The 17,899-nt window shown below is 33.5% G+C and overlaps 2 protein-coding genes across 2 annotated transcripts; both read left to right on the forward strand.

Moving 5' to 3' along the window:
- The first annotated feature begins 4,746 nt into the window (after positions 1 to 4,746).
- On the forward strand, positions 4,747 to 5,430 carry LOC131614661 (uncharacterized). Its single transcript, XM_058886221.1, has 2 exons — positions 4,747 to 4,852; positions 4,967 to 5,430. Exons 1-2 carry the CDS (start codon positions 4,747 to 4,749, stop codon positions 5,428 to 5,430), a joined length of 570 nt encoding a protein of 189 aa, XP_058742204.1.
- A 1,383-nt stretch (positions 5,431 to 6,813) lies between these two features.
- LOC131614662 (zinc finger protein 3-like) lies at positions 6,814 to 7,776 on the forward strand. Its single transcript, XM_058886222.1, has 2 exons — positions 6,814 to 6,946; positions 7,022 to 7,776. Exons 1-2 carry the CDS (start codon positions 6,814 to 6,816, stop codon positions 7,774 to 7,776), a joined length of 888 nt encoding a protein of 295 aa, XP_058742205.1.
- The last annotated feature ends 10,123 nt before the right edge of the window (positions 7,777 to 17,899 follow it).

Below are 17,899 nucleotides of genomic sequence, written 5' to 3' on the forward strand. Positions count from 1 at the left end.
GGGGAAAGATCTACCAGTATGGGATCTTTTGACTTAGAGGGGATTTTTGACTCTGTTGAGGATTATCCTATTGCAAAGGTTGACCCTACTGAGGATTGTGCTTTTTTTAAGCAGGGATTGATGAATGAAAGACCCAGGTTTGAAAATTGACTCTACTGGGGAATTTGTTTGAATGATTGACCTAAGGTAGACTCTACCGGGGAATTGGTTTTTATTGACTGAGATTGACCTAGGTGGGACCTAACTAGTGAGATTTATCTTTTAAAAGTTGAATTTTTGGAAGCTAACCCTTTCCAGGGAATTATGACTTTAAAGGACTGATTTTGAAGGTTAACCCTTTCCAGGGAATTATGACTTTAGAGGACTGATTTTGGAGGCTAACCCTTTCCAGGGGTTTACTCTGCTGGAGAGTTTATCTTTTGAAAGCTTAATTTTTTGGAAGCTAACCCTTTCCAGGAAATTTATGATTATGAAGGAAGAGTGATTAACTATTTGAGACTTCTTGTTTAAAGCCCAAGATTAAGGCTGACACTGACTGAGGATAGACAGATATAGAACCTAGACTCTGCTAAGGAGGAAAACTATTGGAGATAAAGGTGACAGAGACTGTCCATGTCTCTCATTCCAAAAGGTGTACTCAATACTGAGATTGAGACATTCTTAGCTTGTTTAAAGTCTGGTTTTAAGAATAAAGGAAACTCACCAGGGTAGGCTAAAAGGTGACTAAAGACATGTTCCTATGTTTATAAGAAACCTGATGGGTCCTTGTATACAAGCTCAAGAGGAACCTGGGAATGCTTTTAAGAAGCATGTGGGTCCTTGTACAAAGCCCAAGAGGAGGCTAATCGAGGGTCATCGAGGGTCCTTGTTATAGCACAAGAGAAAGCTATGTAACTAATATATATTTATATCAACTACATCTATTGAAGTATCTAAAATACGTGAAGAATCCTAAAATTTGAAAATTAAATTAAATGACTATACTGAAAGATAAATAGATGATGATAGAGGGTTTTTAATCCTCTGATGATGTTGAATGAAATGGTATCGAGTTTTAACAAAAGAGTGCGTAAATTAAAGAGGTGGAGTTCAAAAACTTACCTCTGAAATTGAAGGTCGTGATGATGATGGAGAACTTCTGGCTTTGAGTGAATGATTGCAAAAGCTTCCTGGGACCTTGATGATGCTATCTGGGCACTTAGATTGCTTTAAAAACCCCTGAAATGATCTACTCGACCCCTCTTGCTTGAGCTTCAAGTAGGAATTGAAGATGATGATTCTGCACCTACAGATGAGTTGCGACCATCTGGATAGCTTCACTACACTCCAAGGAAAGTGTTTGGATGCTTGGACTTGCTTGACACCCTCTGAATTGTTCTACAGACATCCAACTGCTCGAGCTCCAAAATGAAAATGACTATGGTGTTCTTGCACTTACAAAAGTGATCCAGGTGCTTGGATCACTTCTAATGAACCTCCTTGAGATGTTAGAAATCTTACTTTCAAAAGAAAAGCTCTGGTTTGAAGAATTTGATTCTTCTTGCCAAAGAACTTTTGAAAACCATAAGCAAGAGGGAGAGAAGGAGAAAGCAAGAATTAGAGTTGCTTTGATGTGTCTAATACTAAGGAACGCACTTGTATTTATAGGCAAAGAGCTCAGTACAAATTGGAGGAGTGAGCTTGCTTAGTGAGAGAGTTTTGGTTTCTTGGCCATGAAGAAATTCAAAGAATCTCTAAAATGCAATGATGGCCAAACCGAGTAAGCTCCCTAACCATTGATCTTATCTGATCTTGGGGAACATTTATGATGCATAGGAGTGTTCCAATTGGTTGGTGAGAAGATTCCTTTGGTGATTCATCCATTTGTCATAAATTTTCAAATGTAATCATTACATAATCACATGTTCTTGTTTTTGGGAATATTATCTAATCCTTATGCCATGGTGAAAATAAATGTATGGTATCTCTACTAACATGTTATGGGTCATGTAGCATCAATAAGTAGAGTCATTTGCACAAGTTTGCAAAGTTTCAAAATGGTACATGACCTATAATTTTACTTCATGAGCCCAACTTTGAACCATCATAACTCCTAGCTCAAAATGAATTTAGAGAGGTTGAGCACAATTTGGAAAGCCCTTAACATGTACTTCAATTCATTAGTTTGGAGTTTGTTCAAAATCATTTGGGAAAATTGTGAAAAACAGGCCCAAAGTTTGAAGAAAACTAGGTTAAAACACTTAGAATTTTTCTAAATTTTTTATGACCTATAACTTCCAAAGCTAATATCTCTTAAATGATTGATCTCTTGAAAAAAGTTCCCTTGTGAGAAGTTGTTTTATTTGATTAGATCTATAACTTTCATGTTGGAAGTTTTTTGAGTTGTGTAGGTGAAATTTTGAGATCCATGAACTGGGTCAAAATGCACTAGTTTGACTTTTTGTTGACTTTTTGATCCTTGATGAATTTTCTTGATTTTCTTTGGTAAAATAACTTCAATAATCATATGTTGATGATATTGATCCTTAAAAGTCATGGTTTGACCTAAAATCCTAAAAGTCAAAGGTGATCTTGTACAGTTGACTTTTTCCAGATGAAGTGAAATCTTGGACTTTTGTGATGAATCAAGTTCTTCTCTTCAGATGAATGATATGAATGGATTATATTGAGGTAATAGAATTTCTTGAACCATGTTTTGAGTTGTGGACCCATGTCCTGATTAAAAGTCAACTGTCCATGTGAATTAGGTTTAAAACCCTAATTGTGGATCAGATGAAATTCATGGCTGTAGATCTTGAATTGAAGTACAATGCCCAATGGATATTGTTATATGGATCATTTGAAGATGATTGAAACCTTTGAGTGATGTCCTGGAGCTTTTTAGGGTTTCCCAAATGTGGTCCCTGATTTTAGTCCTTGATGGGCTCAAAACCCTAGCTGAGAAAACCTGAGTCTAGATGACTGGTGTCTAATCAACCCTAGGTGAATGAATGAATCATTTGAGTCTTGTGATTGTATTAGAGGTTAATCTCATATTGATTGGTCCTTTGCCTGAACTCTCTTGTCCTTGAGCACGCTCGATTGAGTACTTGATAAACAAGTGACTGCTCTGGGTACCTGTCTTGAAATGTATGGAGATGTGACATCTCAGGGGGGTCAAATTTAGGGTATGACAGAGTGGTGATAAATAATTGTCTTTTGATGTTTGTAATAGATGATATATGCTAGAACTAGGTTAATAGGCCTTAAATCGCAGGAAAATGATGATTAAAACATGTTTTGGGGTGAAAGATTTGATTTGGTTTGATGCAGGTCGCGCATGGTTTTCTGCAGAAATCGCAGATCCCGCTTAAAGCGCTTTTGAAAATAAAATAAGGGTCAAGTCAGATAGGAACGCGCCTAGCGCGATAGGGAGGTCGCTTAGCGCGGGTTACTAGGACGAAAATTATGATTTTTGAAAAATGATTTCAGAATAAGGAAACTTATAAGTTATACTAATTTCCGAGTAACTTTATGGAATTTAATAAGTACGTTTAAATGGGTTTAGAGGGCTATTTACGTGGAACTTGATTATGTGACTACATATATGTATATGCTTGTTGTAATTATATGTTGTTGTGATGATTGATGGCATGATGATTGTGGAGTATGTGTTGTGTTTATCAAGATGTTTGTGATGTTTGTATAGTGGAGATGATTGTATGACATGATGAGTAAATGAATAATGATGTTATTTTGACTAGTAGTGGTCGTTGATATTGTGATGTTGAGCATCATGCATTCATAACATATTTGTAGGACGATAGTCCAGTGATGTTTGCAGGACAAATGGACCAGTGGTGGCCTCAATCCCATTGTGTAGATTGGGTGTGATACTCTGAAGTGCTCCGATTCCAAGCGGGAATCGATCCTATTGGTGGGGATCTTTGGAGAACGGTGACTGATTCATCAGTGAAGTTTTGGTACCACATGCATGAGTCTATTGGAGTTGCATTCCATTTTTTGTGGCATTGCATGATTGAGTGATGTTTGGGATATCCATGATGTAAATGATGATTTAGATGATGAGTGTGATTGAATTATGTGATGATATTATGAATAGATGATGATGTGCAGGTGTGAGTAAGTATGTGAAGCATGAGGACACGCCTGTATCCGTATATGTGTGGTTGTTGATCAATGGTGTGCCACTAGTATATTTATTCTTTATGTCTTATATAATAATTATGAAATACTCATCCTTTTTGTTTAAATGTTGCCTCTACGTGGGTAACTCGCATGTAATCAAGAGTAGTCCGCTGAAGTTTAGAGGATAGCTTCGTGAAGTCCTTTTTAGCGAATGTTTTGGAATAAGGGAGTCTTGCTCTGATGCATAACATCGGGGTTGGGATTGTGTGTTTTTGGAACTATTACGTTCTTTTTCAAATTATGAATTCCACTGCGAGAAAAGTGATGTTATTATGGTTGTGTTAAAGAAGCATTTGAGTTACATAATTTTGAGATCTCGTGTTACGGAGCATGACGTTTATTTCTGAAGTTTTTATGAATGTGACACTCTTGTGTGGATGTTTTATTTGATTTATTTCATATTATATTGTGAATATTCTATGTGGGTTAGAAGGGTGTTACATTAGTGGTATCAGAGCAGGTCGATCCGTCCGACTAGGTTATTGAGTTTGTAGTGTGATAGTTGAATACTGTCGATATTTATTCTAATATTGATGATAATTTTGGTGTGAACAGAGTATGGCTGGAAGAAACGATGTTGCCATTGATGCTGCCTTGGAGGCTGTTGCTCAGGCCATGCAGAATCAGCCTAATGCTGGAGGGATTGATGAGTCGCGTAGTTTGAGTACTTTCTAGAGGGAGAATCCGCTTGCTTTCCGAGGTTGGTATGATTCAAATGGAGTACAAGAATTGCTTGAGTAGATCGAGAGGATCTTCTGAGTGATGGATTGCTCTGCAGTACAAAATGTACGCTATGGTACTCATATGCTGGATGGAGAAGCTGATAACTGGTGGATTGGCACTCGTCAGAGATTGGAAACTGTTGGTGAGGTGATTACTTGGGTTGTGTTCACGAGGGAGTTCTTGAGAAAGTATTTTCCCAAAGATGTCCAGGGAAAGAAGGAGATGGAGTTCCATACGCTGAAACAAGGGAATTCATTTGTCACTGAGTATGCTGCTGAGTTTGTGGAGCTCGTGAAGTTCTATCCACATTATAGCGAGGAGACGTCTGAGTTTTTGAAATGTATTAAGTTTGAGAGTGGGTTGCGTACGGAGATAAAACGGACGATTGGATATCAGCAAATCCGTAGATTTGCGGAGTCGGTGAACAATGATGACCCTCTCGTTGAATTTTTTTCTTATTCTCCTTTTAATAAATTCATTAACCTTCGTTTTAGTTTATATTTTAATAGCATTTTTTAGCACGCCCAATATTTTGTATTGTTTGTTTCAATACTGAGAGTAAAGATCGGTCTCTTAACATACACTACTAGAAATACTCGAATTTTCGCAAGAAATTCCGCAGATAAACTGTGTATTTCTAGTAGTGATATCTATTACTCTATCATTATCTTCTTTTTCACATTTACTAAATCATCCTATTATATCTTTGTATTTGATCATTATCATTTTAATTTAAATAAAAATAACAGAATATTCAACATTTTTTAATTTTAAAAAATAGATAAACAAATGAAAATTTGGTCAATGATCAATAAATATTTTAAAATAAAAATGTCTAAATTGATAGAAGAAAATATCTATTTTAAACTTTAAATTAAGTTAAATTACAAGTTTTTTCTTAAATAGTTAAATTTGCATTTCAATTCCAGTCAACTTTCTCATATAGAAAGTCAAATTAAAATCTTAGTAATAAAATAAAACTATTTGAGGAGATGAGACCTTATTAATATTAAAATGTTTATGCAAATGGAATATTCATATTCAGCGTACTTAGTTTTCTAGAAGGCTATACATATTTCAGACTACATTAAAAGATTGTTAAAATTGTAGCATTCTAGTTCATATTTAATTTAGGAGTACATTAATAATATTATATAATAATTTATTTTTTTAACAGAAAATTTATGACTGAATTGACTAACAAACTCGTTCTAGAACATGTGAAAAATAAAAACATAGATCACAACCCAAAAAATGCTTAAAAATGCAAAAGTGGCATCAATAAATTCATTTGTGTAAGACTAAGCCAAAAGATAAAGTTTGTGTTATTGTTCACTACTTCATTTACTCTTATAATAATAATGGTTTTTTTTTTAATTATAAATATTGATTTGGAAACTACCGGGTGAGTTGACCAATATATTAATAAATGGAAAAAAATCAAATTAACTTTGACAATAAATTTTCAATAATATAATATTTATTAAATATATATTTAATATATAATATAATTCCAAAGATAATATCAAGTTAGGTTGAATATTTTTTTATTGTGTTTTAAATTTAAATCTAAAGTATTTTAGTCTAATGTATAAATTTATAATGGTATTAGTTATTGATTCTATGGATTTAAAATAAATGTATATTAATTTTCAAAAATAAAAAAACTCAAGTTAGGTTATTACTCTAACTCGCCCTTAATTAATAGTGTATTTTCTTTAAAAACTCTCTTTCTTGTTGACCGTAGAATAATTGTATCCTTACATGTTTTTTTTCCTTGTATAAATATTTAGAGATAGTTCATCTGCGATAAATACCCATCACTAGCAATTATCAAACCACACAAGTTTGTTGTCTCAGTAAAAAAAGTTCTAAATCTTTTGTTTTGTGTTTTCGAAAAAAATGTCTGAAAGAATTTTCATCGGAAATGAGGCAGACAAAAACTTAAAACGCAAAATGATTGAAGAATCAAACTCAAAACTGAGGAAGGAATCAAAAAATATAACACCATCCTCTGAAGCTGATTCCGAGAAGGGCAAAAGGGTAGAAGAAACAGAGGCAAAACGACATAAAGAACTTAAGGTAATAACACCACCCGCTGAATCTAAAGATTTACTTGGTAATAACAACAAGTCAACTTCCATTCTGTTAGAGAATGGTGATCATTCAAGTTCTTCTCAAAATGTTATTGCTAAAGTTTTACCTGAGCAAGAAGTGAAGAAATTTTCTTGTCTTTTTTGTGACAAGAAGTTCTCAACTTCTCAAGCGCTTGGGGGACATCAAAACGCTCATAAGCATGAGCGTGTCATGAAAAAACTTGAACGAAAAATGAGGGAGGAAGAAATGGATTCGGCCATAAGGTATCGAACTGGTTTTCCATACCCTTATCCTTATTCAAGCCCTATTCACTATCAAGGGTATCCTTATTTTCGTGGAAATTTGCAGCAACCAATTGGCAATCATATGAACAATATCATGCCTTCTTGGCTTGGTTCTCCATTTGGTGGCTATGGAGGGATGTATATGCCGAATAAATCTGCCCTGCCAACTCCGTTTGTGATGTCAATGCCAAAGGCACCCATCACATCACAACAATTTGGGATGGCTAATTTTTTTGGTGGAAATCAAACTCTTCCGCTTCCAAATCCTCAAAGGTCAAACAATGTGGAATTGAGACTTTCTGTTCAAGCTAATCAAACTCCTTTTTCTGGTGAGGGTGCAGAAGGAAGCTCCAATGCTCAATTTCCTTCATGTGATCTTCCAATAGAAACTCGTGATTTTATTGGAGAAAGTCAACTTCTAGAAGAGCCTCGTGCGTGTTCATCATCAACATTAGAGGAACTCGACTTGAATCTCAAACTTTAAGATTTTATGTCTACCTAATAAAAATGCATTAGCCACATATTATGACATCATGTTTTCATGGTCATTTTATCATTTAATTTATGTTTTGTTGCTTTGGTTTATTTTCTTCAGTATCTTTATGTACTTTGTTTCATGAATGAATAAATTCTCTGTCTTTTTATTAATATCAATATACTTAATTATTAAGTAAATATATGCATTCTTCACTTGTCCAAACATTTTCATGGGAATTTTGTAAATTAAGAACCAAATTTTCCTAATAAATTTTGAACTATTTTCAAATGAAGAATCAAACTATGCAATTTTTTAGTTATCTTAATTGAGTTGTATTACTTTGTTTAGTATTTTTAATCAAGTACTTGTTTTATGAAATTCATTATTTGATCCAAAGTTATGTAATTTTTTTTAATAAGGATGATATACTGAAAAAAGAAAGATAGTTACACAAAATGTGGGGGGACTATGCCAAAATCCCCTAAAAAAGAAGTGAATCTAAAAAAGGCATTCCAATTTTTTTTATAAATCCTGTCTCATGCCCAAAGGAATTTCTTCAAGGTAAGCTAAGGAAGTAGTTGTGAGGCCTATATTAGCAAAACAATTCGTTCAACTATTTTCTTATCTATAAATATGAGATAAAACAAAATTCATATTTGTAATAATGTTCATGGAGTCATTCCAAAGTTTCTTTAATTTCCAAGAAACAAAGAAGGGTTAGATAAAGTTTAAACTACTAGAAGAGAGTTTGTTTCGATCTAAAGGTTTGACCAAGACTTGTCAGAGGAAATTTGTATTTAGCTCTAATAACCACTATACATTCAGTATGAAATGATGAGGGACAAACAAGATTCTCAAAGAATGTAAAAATTAAATCTCCATGATTGTCTTTGAAAATACCACCACAACCTGACCATCCACTTTCATGGCTAAAGGCTCCATCATAGTTGCTAAGATGAAGTCATCCATGGTTGAGGTTGTCGTGAGGTTGTCGTGAGGTTGGTGTTATTGCCAGTACACAAAAATTGTGTTTTGATGTTGTAGCAACCGGCTTAAAAATTTACGTTTAAACACATCCGCAACCCTTAATTTATTTTTAAAGGAAAAAAGGGAAAAAACCTTTAAATTAGTAAAATCTGGGATAGTAGGTAATTTAGACAAATGGACGGTGCTAGGCTCCATATGCCTCCCTTGTATTCAAGGGGACCCATTTAGACTTTAGATTTCAAAAAAAAAAAGTGAAAAAAGTCAATTGTTAGAAGCAAGAACAAATTTGGAGAAAAAAATTGGAAAAAAAATAAACAAGAAGAAATTTGTAAAAAAAAAAACAACGTAAAAAAATGTGAATATTGTAGATTTTTTTCGGTCCCCTCAAAATGTGAAAATAGACTCCTATTTATAGTAGTGAAAATTAGGTTAAAGTGCCAAATAAGGAAAATGCCCACACCAAAAAAGCCCAAACTTTGATTTTGAAAAAGGAAATAAAATTAGTAACAAAAAAATGTTTAAAATGTGCGATGGTGGGATTCAAACCCATGACATTATGTTTACAAGCTCTACTCTCTTACCAATTGTGCTATACTTATTTATTCGAAATAGGAAGTTAGTTTAAAGTATATAAAGACGAGCAAACATTTTCTATTTTTTAAAATATAAATAATTTTAAATAAACTATCATATTTTTAAATAGACTTGAAAATGAATATTTATAAAACCCAAGTTGTAAATAAACCAAAGAAATTTAAAACCCAAGATGTTAGTGTAAATAAACCAAAGAAATTTACAACTCAAGATGTTAATGTAAACAAACTAAAGAAATTTAAAACCCAAAATGTAAATAAACCAAAGAATTTTATGAAATCCAATTTTAAGATTATATGACTTTTTGAAATGGGGTGGGCAAATTTGGGGCATGACAGATGTCGGCAATAGTGCTAATGAAAGAAGGATTGTTCTTTTTTAATCTGGTTGGATTCCTGGTACTCCATATTCCATTGATAATGTAGACAATGTCTGAGTATATTATAAGGGAGCATTGAGGGATATGTCGCCAATCATCCATATACCATCCAATATGGCAAGAGAGTGACTCATGTATGAGGTTTTTGTAGAACCAATTCCATAATCACCTTGCAAAACTACACGAAAAAAAGAATACTCCAAGGTTTCAGCGCTAGACCTGCAAAAGGAACAAACAGAAGCCAAATTGTATCCCCTAGCCATAAGTTTCTCATTGATGAAGATCTATTTAAGCATTAATTTCCAAACAAGCATTGCTTTTGAAAGGAGAATATCCTTGTTCCGAATGAATTTTTCCCAAGACAGTCTAGCAGAAAGGACTATTTTGAATATGTAGGCATGTTTCAGGCTCAGGGTGCCTGAAGTGACATTTAGCCAAATCAATTAATCATCATCTACATTGTTATTCAAGCAAGACTCAGAGAGTATGTTTGGAAGAAAAGGAAAAAGATTCAACCCATTAAGAGGCAAGTTCCAATGACCATCAATAATGAACTCAAAGGCTTTTCTATAAGGATTGATGCCTTGAGAAGAAAGAAACTCTAAAATAGTTTCCAAATCAAGTGGTTTCCCACACCAATTATCCAACTAGAATTTAATGTAATTAACATTTCCCCAAATCCAACTGCAATACCATATGGATGAGAAGATGTCATACTTGATGATGCCAAAGGATCTCATGGTTCTAGCTTTTATAATATCATCCCATTTCTATTCACTAACGAGCATGTCCCAGTCAAGTTTAAAATTTTTCATTTAGAGATATGAGATACCTTAATCCAATGCCTCCATTAGCATAAGGGGTTCAAAGTTTTCTCCAAACAACCATCACCATATTCCTATTGTTAACATTGCCACTCAAAATGAAATTTCTAGATGCCTTTTCAATGCCTTTAAGAAGAGAAACGTGTTAGGGGTATATAGTGATGGAGTGCATAATCATGCTTTGATTAATAGTCTTCATAAGCAAAACTAAAATAGGCATGAAGAGTAAGGCACCTTTCCATGCACTAAGCTTGAAGACAATCTTATCAGCCATGGATTGCAAGTGAGTAGCTTTTACTCAGCCATCGGTTGCAAGTAAGTACATGGCAAGGCTTCAATGGAAAAGCCTCTCATCCTAGATAGTCTATTCAGCCTACTAGTCAGGGGCGGATCTATGTGTACTGGTGAGGGGGCTCTTGCCCCCACAAAAGAACAAATAATACCTTGAAAAGTGTAATAATTTATATCTTACCTTTACATTGAAACAAAAAATAATTGCTATCATGATAAATTAAATTTTTAAGAAAATAAATATGTGGTGATAACTTTAAATGGTACACATTTTAGTTATTTATTCTTTTAAGTTTTATAACTCTATTAACATTATGTATGTATTCGAATTAAAAAACACTATATTTAAAAAAGCATTATGCTATAAAATTTTAAAATATTAATCTTTTTTAATTATCTTATATTTAAAAAGTATTATGCTATATAATTTTAAAATTTTAAAATATTTATCGAATTTTATTATCTTATAGGCCAGTGTTCTGAAATAGCGGTGCGCCATAATTGTTATTACAAAAATATATCAGTTTTTGGGGTCGATACAATGATAAATATCGTTTGATATTGTAGCTTTTTTCATTATAATTTATTATTACGGTGAAATGACCAGTAAGACCGAATTTTGCCCCCACATTCCAAAGTTTTTGGATCCGCCACTGCTACTAGTAGACAAAGATTCACTATATATGGTCGATTTTGAAGGGCTACATATATGGTCAAAGGGTAGAGACTAAGAGGTAAAGAGATTAATTAGAGCTTGTATGTTTGAAATTTTACTTGTGCAAAAGATGAAGATGTCATCTTCATAAAAGGCGTGTGAAAGAATTTTGATGTTTCTTGTTCTTTTCATTAGATGAAGGTCACCTTCTTTCACTGGCTTACATATATTCCTGTTGAGGACATCTTCAATAAGACATAAGAGATGAGGAGACAAAGGATCTTCCTGTCTAACACCCCTAGTGCAGTGAAAATAACCATTAAGAAGACCATTTATGGAAGCAAAAGAAGAAGAGATAATAACTTTGATCCTGCTGCAAAATTTGTCACATAAGCCAAATATCTTTAGGGTGTGATCTATAAACTTCCAACACAAAGTATCAAATGCCTTGGAGACATCCACTTTCATAGCAATACTACCACCATTGGCTTTGTTGTGAAGATGATTAGCTGCTTCTGATGACAAGCAAATGTGTTCCCTAATGTGTATCCCCTCTGAAATATCACAATTTCATGCAAAAGAAAAATTGTTAATGAAATATTCCACTGCATGGTTATCCAACTCAGTAGAATCACTAATGATGCTTTCCACATTCCTAAAAAAGTGATAAGATTTCTAGAGCTCTTAGTTTTGGCCATTATGTGGAAAAAGTAGTATTTATATCTTCCTAAAGGTGCCATTTTACTCTATACTTCTGGTCCCAAAAAGCCTTCACCTTTGCCATGGTTTTTCCAAGTCAATATGAGCCAATTTTTCCTGAATTTTGAGATTTTCAATGATGCCATCTTTGCTACTTTGGTTTTAGATATTTTGGGGATTATCATTGGAATTCTTTACCATGTAGTGGATGTCTCCAAATATAGTAGTATTCTAAGCCCTAAAATTAGTTATAAGAATTTGGAGTTTTCGAGTAAGAATAAACATAGGGCAACCAAAAATCCTAGTGCCCAAAATGCTTTTAATGAAAGCATGACAGTTCACAAAGAGGGTTCGCGTGTTCAGGAATTGGAACTGATGCATAAAATTATAAGGTGTGAAATAAGCCTCAAACATGATAGGAACATGGTATGATCTAATTCCAAGTAGAGTAGTAACATGTACTGAGAGACTACCAGTAAGCCAATTTTGAGTGCATAAAGCTCTGTCAAGCTTTCTTTCACACATCCCTGCCCAGATATGCCATTGTTCCAGGTGAATAAAGATATTTGAGTTGGGAGGTCAACAAGACTATTATGAGCAAACTAATCTTGGAAATATTGAAAGTGAGATCTAATTAAAGTGCCTCTACCCATGTGCTCGTGAGCACTGAGGATGGCATTGAAATGTCCCATAAAGCTTCAAGGGATATTGTGAGTGGATTGAAGTTTGTGAGATCCAATCAAAGGTTTCTCCTATGAATAAGGCAGCTAGAGGCATATATTGCTGCAATTCCAGTATGAGTGTTATTTTTATCAATTATCAAAGAGACATATTGATCAATAACAGAGGTGATTTGAGGATTAATGTAATTTTTCCAAAGACACCAAAGAGTTGGTAAGTTGTTGTTCATAACATTTACAGCAAAAATCATCAGACTATGTCGTTATTACTTTCTTCAATACTATCCTCCAAAATTGGCTCACTATTAGTTTCCATTGAAGTATGTTTGTTTCCATCACCAGGGCTTACTTTTTTCTGTCCTCTGGCTTTAGAGGATCAAAAATAGGCTCAGGTAAGGCATGTTTGTTTACACCACTAGTTTCCCTTACATTCTTTTGAATATTATGACCTTCACTGACCTTAACACATATGTATTTTCCTTTATTAGAAATAGGGACATAAATAGGTTTCTTCATATTTATTGGTTTTATTCTTGTGATTATTCCTATCTAGTCCACTTCTTCTTTTGCAATTGGCATCTGAATGACCAATATTGTTGTAGTAGTTGCAGAAATTTGATATCTTTTTGTGTTCTAATTCAACAAAAAAAGACAAATTCTATTCTCTAAACTAGTATTTTATGTCGCTCCTTGGTCAAGTCTATATCCACCAATACTCCCACAAAGTTCCCAAAAGCTCTTTCAAACAAAGGTTTGTTAGAGGTAAAGTCAATACATATAGGGATGTCAAGGTTGCTAGTTATTTAAAAGATGATTTTAGGTCTCCAAACTCTTGATAGAGGCCATGGATCCTCACTCAAACTTGAGATGGTGTTTTGTGCAAAGGGAACAAAATCCCTTGTCCATGGAAACAACTTAAGGACCCCAAGATTTAGGTTCCAAGAGTTCAAACTTCTAATCCTTCAAACATATTCTAGAAAAGCAAACAAAAACTTATAAAAGAAATTTCCCAATGAGGTTATACTCCATTTCCCAATTTATATGTTTGTTCGTAAGTCCTTATATCTTGCATCACTTATCTATATCTCTTGAAATTTGGTTGTATGTTCATGTGATAAAAATTGATGTTTGATGCAATCCCATGAATGTTCACTTCTAAAAATTTTGTTGATTAACCTATGAGTGTTTTTCAATCCTATGAGTGTTAATCAATTTTATTTCATCATCATATGTTTTTCATGACATAAATTTTGTACATTTGAAGTATATTTGATGCTATTAATAGTTGAGCATGGTATTTATCATTATTCCTTGCATAATTTATGTAAGTGTGTTTTCTGTCTATTTTAACATGAATTAAATTGAGTATGTTAGTCCAAGTGCAATTCTCGATGAAGTCATGTCACACTTTATGTTAGCATCTTTGGTTTTGGTTTTAGTGATGATGTATTTTTCACCAAGCTAGGCACATGCATGTGTAGCATCGAGAGCACCAATGTGAAGAATTGCATAAACATGACGTTTTTGAAGTGACTCAAGAGTTTGTTATTGCATTGCATTCATCTTATTTCATGCATTTGTATTTCATCTTAGAATTCACTTAGAACATGTTTGGAAAAGGTATCATGCATAAAAAATCAGTTTCATGGCATTAAAAATCAGTTTCATGCATTAAAAATCAACTTTTGCTCAAAACACAGGTATATGTGTCGACAAAAACGTTGAATGAGTCGACACATGTACTTCATTTTTAAAGCCTGTAGCTTCTGTTTCTTTTATGTGTCAACACATATGATTTATGTGTCAATACATGTACTGCATTTTTAAAGCCTGTAACTTATGTTTCTTCTATGTGTCAACACATACGATTTATGTGTCGACACATGTACTGCATTTTTAAAGCTTGTAGCTTATGTTTCTATGTGTCAGAACATGACCTTACACAGGTCGACGTATGTATTAATATGTGTCGACACACGTTGTAACTTTTCTGAAAAATTGCATTCTTTTTCAATTTCTAAGGTTCCTTTTTGCCTCCAACTTGCACACTTATAAATTCCATACATGCATCATTTTCAATTTGATTAAACTATAAACATATACAAATATTGCTCTTTATCTTCAACCTTCCATCTATGCATACACACAAGCAAACTACACATAATCATTTTTTACTTGGGTGCCATATAGACTAGGTTGATAACGTCGAATTTAGTTTAGTGTAACCCGTGTATTAGGGTGAGAATCTTTGGGGGTTTCATCGAAAAAATTATGAGGGTTTTTCCTCCAAGATTAAGGTGTTGATTTGGGGGTTTCGACAAGAGTTGCATATTTTGGATTCTATCGAGTGAAAGCTTTGAAGAAAGGAAGGTTCTTGCAAAGGAGTAGCGTGAGACGGTGAATCAATTGGTAATCTTGGGTGACAATAATTTGCAATTTGGATTCGACCGAGTGAAAGATTTAAAGAACAGTGGTTTCTTGAAAAGGAGTAGCGTGAGAAGGTGAATCAATTGGTATTGTTGGGTGACTTGATCAAACTCAAATCAAGGGAAGATAAGTGCTAGGATCAACATCAAACATATAGTTTATAGGGTTGCTTGGTGAACTTCCAAAAAAAATCCTTGTGTCCTCTCTCTCATTTACTTTTCATAAGAAAATTGTTAAATACATTGATTGAGTAATGAATTCGTAGAGATTTTTCCTTGATTGTCCAAAGCTAAATTAGTTTGTTGATTGCCTTACAATCTAATTGATTGTAAGATGTTTTTGATATCAACAAACTTGAAAGAAAAATTTGAAAAAATCAATCACACGCCAAGTGTTCAATAATTTGTCACTTTACGTTTTCCCACTAATTTCATTAGAAATAGGTTACCTTAGTAAGCCTATTGAAACGCTTGATTAATTGTGGATATCAACTGCTTATCATTGTTATTCATTCCTTACAATTATGCACGTATTCGAGTTTCTAATAATCGGTTCGGTTTAGACGAATTATTTGATCTAGGCTAAATCTTCTGCTTGTCATAGTTTTTGCGCTTTTCAAAAACAACTTTTAATATGTCATTTTAACTTGGGGATCTATTCATCCCATCTAGATAAGTTGTCATCGTCTAACACTTAGACCCATCATGATTTTGATGATGACAACTCATGACTATGTAACCTGACTACAATGACAACTCATAGAGATGCAACTTGACTTTAATCATAAAGACAACCAAGTTTTAAAAGTACTTCAAGAGGTCAAAGATGCACCAAATAGTTTGATCAAGCTATTCCTCAAAATAAATTTGAAGAGTTAGGGTTTATTGATCATTGTGATATTCTCTAATGATGGCGCCTGGCTTGAAGATATCTCAAGCCTCGTCTCCAAGAAGATTCAAGTAAAGTGCTTATATGATTGGTGTATTCGAAAAAAAGACTTAAAGCTTCAAAGTGTGAAAAAGAGGAAGTGTGAAAGTTTGCTTGATGGTGTCTCAGTGATCAGTGTTTTATAAAAATACAAGGGTTTTTTGATAAAGTAATATGGCTAAATCACACATTCACTAAAACTCTTTTTAAATCATCTATTTCTTAAAGTAAATAATCTAAAAATATTTTGGAGCCTAACCAAACAAATTGGAAATTGTTAGAATGATTAGGACATGTTTTTTGAATTGTCCAACCGATTGGACCATATAACAAATTAATTGGATAAAAGAGAAATGAGTCCATAATCAATTGTGAAAGTATCTTAATGCAGGATGATAGATCTTTATCAAATGTTTCCAAAACGGTAAAAATTTATTGATTATTTAGGTCATCCAATCAATTGGAATAAGGACCTAATCGATTGAATAATTAATTTTTCCCATGAATAGTTTCCTTTTTTTAATGAACCTTTGACTTATAATTAGAGGTATCTCCCTTCATTTTTCCACATCCAAAAACATGATATTTTTCCCCTTCCTCACTCTCTCTAAAATATTTTTCTCTTTCTCTCACATAAATTTAGCCATAGTGCTTTGAGAAAGGTTCTTGTGTATAAGTGAGGAAATTGTTCTGGAAAGGGTAATATTATAAATTCACCAAGATTTATTTTTCCTATAGAGTGAATCTTTATTCCTTAGGAAGTGTTTGTTTGGTTTCAAAGCTAAACATGTTAAAAGCTTTGATTAGGGGATTAAGTATGAAGTCTCTATTTGGCTCGTGAGTTGAGCCACTTAAGGAAAATCTCTTTTTGGGGTTTTAAAGATAACCAATGAAAAATATTCCCATCGGTTCTTGATCTCAGTGTGGTATTAAAGCTCAAATTGGTTTGAATCAACCTGGTATCAAATATCAGTTCGGTGCATGGTCAACCCGTGTAAAACCTCGTATCGATTAGGAGGATAGTCAGTTCAAAACTCCACATTGGTTCGAGATAAGTCCGAATAAAATATTGGTTTAGCTTGGGGATTAACCACTTGAAGATTTGTTCATGTTTTAAAGGAGGACTAAGTGGTTCATTCCACTGTTCGCTATTTGGTTGGAAGTTAACCTAAAATTTTATTTTTCCTTGTATAAATGGGTTCCTGAGCTTAACTTTCTAAAATCTCATAAGTACTATTGGATACTCTCAAGATTAATTCTTAGAAAGAAGAGTAAGTCACTTCATTTAGACTAAGTCTCTATAACTCTTCAGTATCATATCTTTTTCCTTATCTCTTTAATTTCTACATATTTTCTTTATATTGTTTTTCCGCTTCTATATTCAAATGTTTTTCTTAAAAATGTTTTTGAAATCTGATTCAGAAGACAATTTTGATTTAAATTGTATTTTTAAAGCCCCTACAATTTACCCTCTATTGTGTATGAAGTCACATGATCAACAATCACGTCATTGCTACTTTACAATATGGCCAAGTAAACGAAGTGGACACCTAAAGCATGGAACAAGAGAATTGACGACTTCCTATTAAAGTTAGGACTTAGCAAATGCACATCAGAGCATGAAGTGTATGTGAAAGGCTTAAGTGAGCAAGATTAAATAATTATA

This window comes from Vicia villosa, linkage group LG6, assembly GCF_029867415.1.
Source record: "Vicia villosa cultivar HV-30 ecotype Madison, WI linkage group LG6, Vvil1.0, whole genome shotgun sequence".
NCBI lineage: Eukaryota > Viridiplantae > Streptophyta > Magnoliopsida > Fabales > Fabaceae > Vicia > Vicia villosa.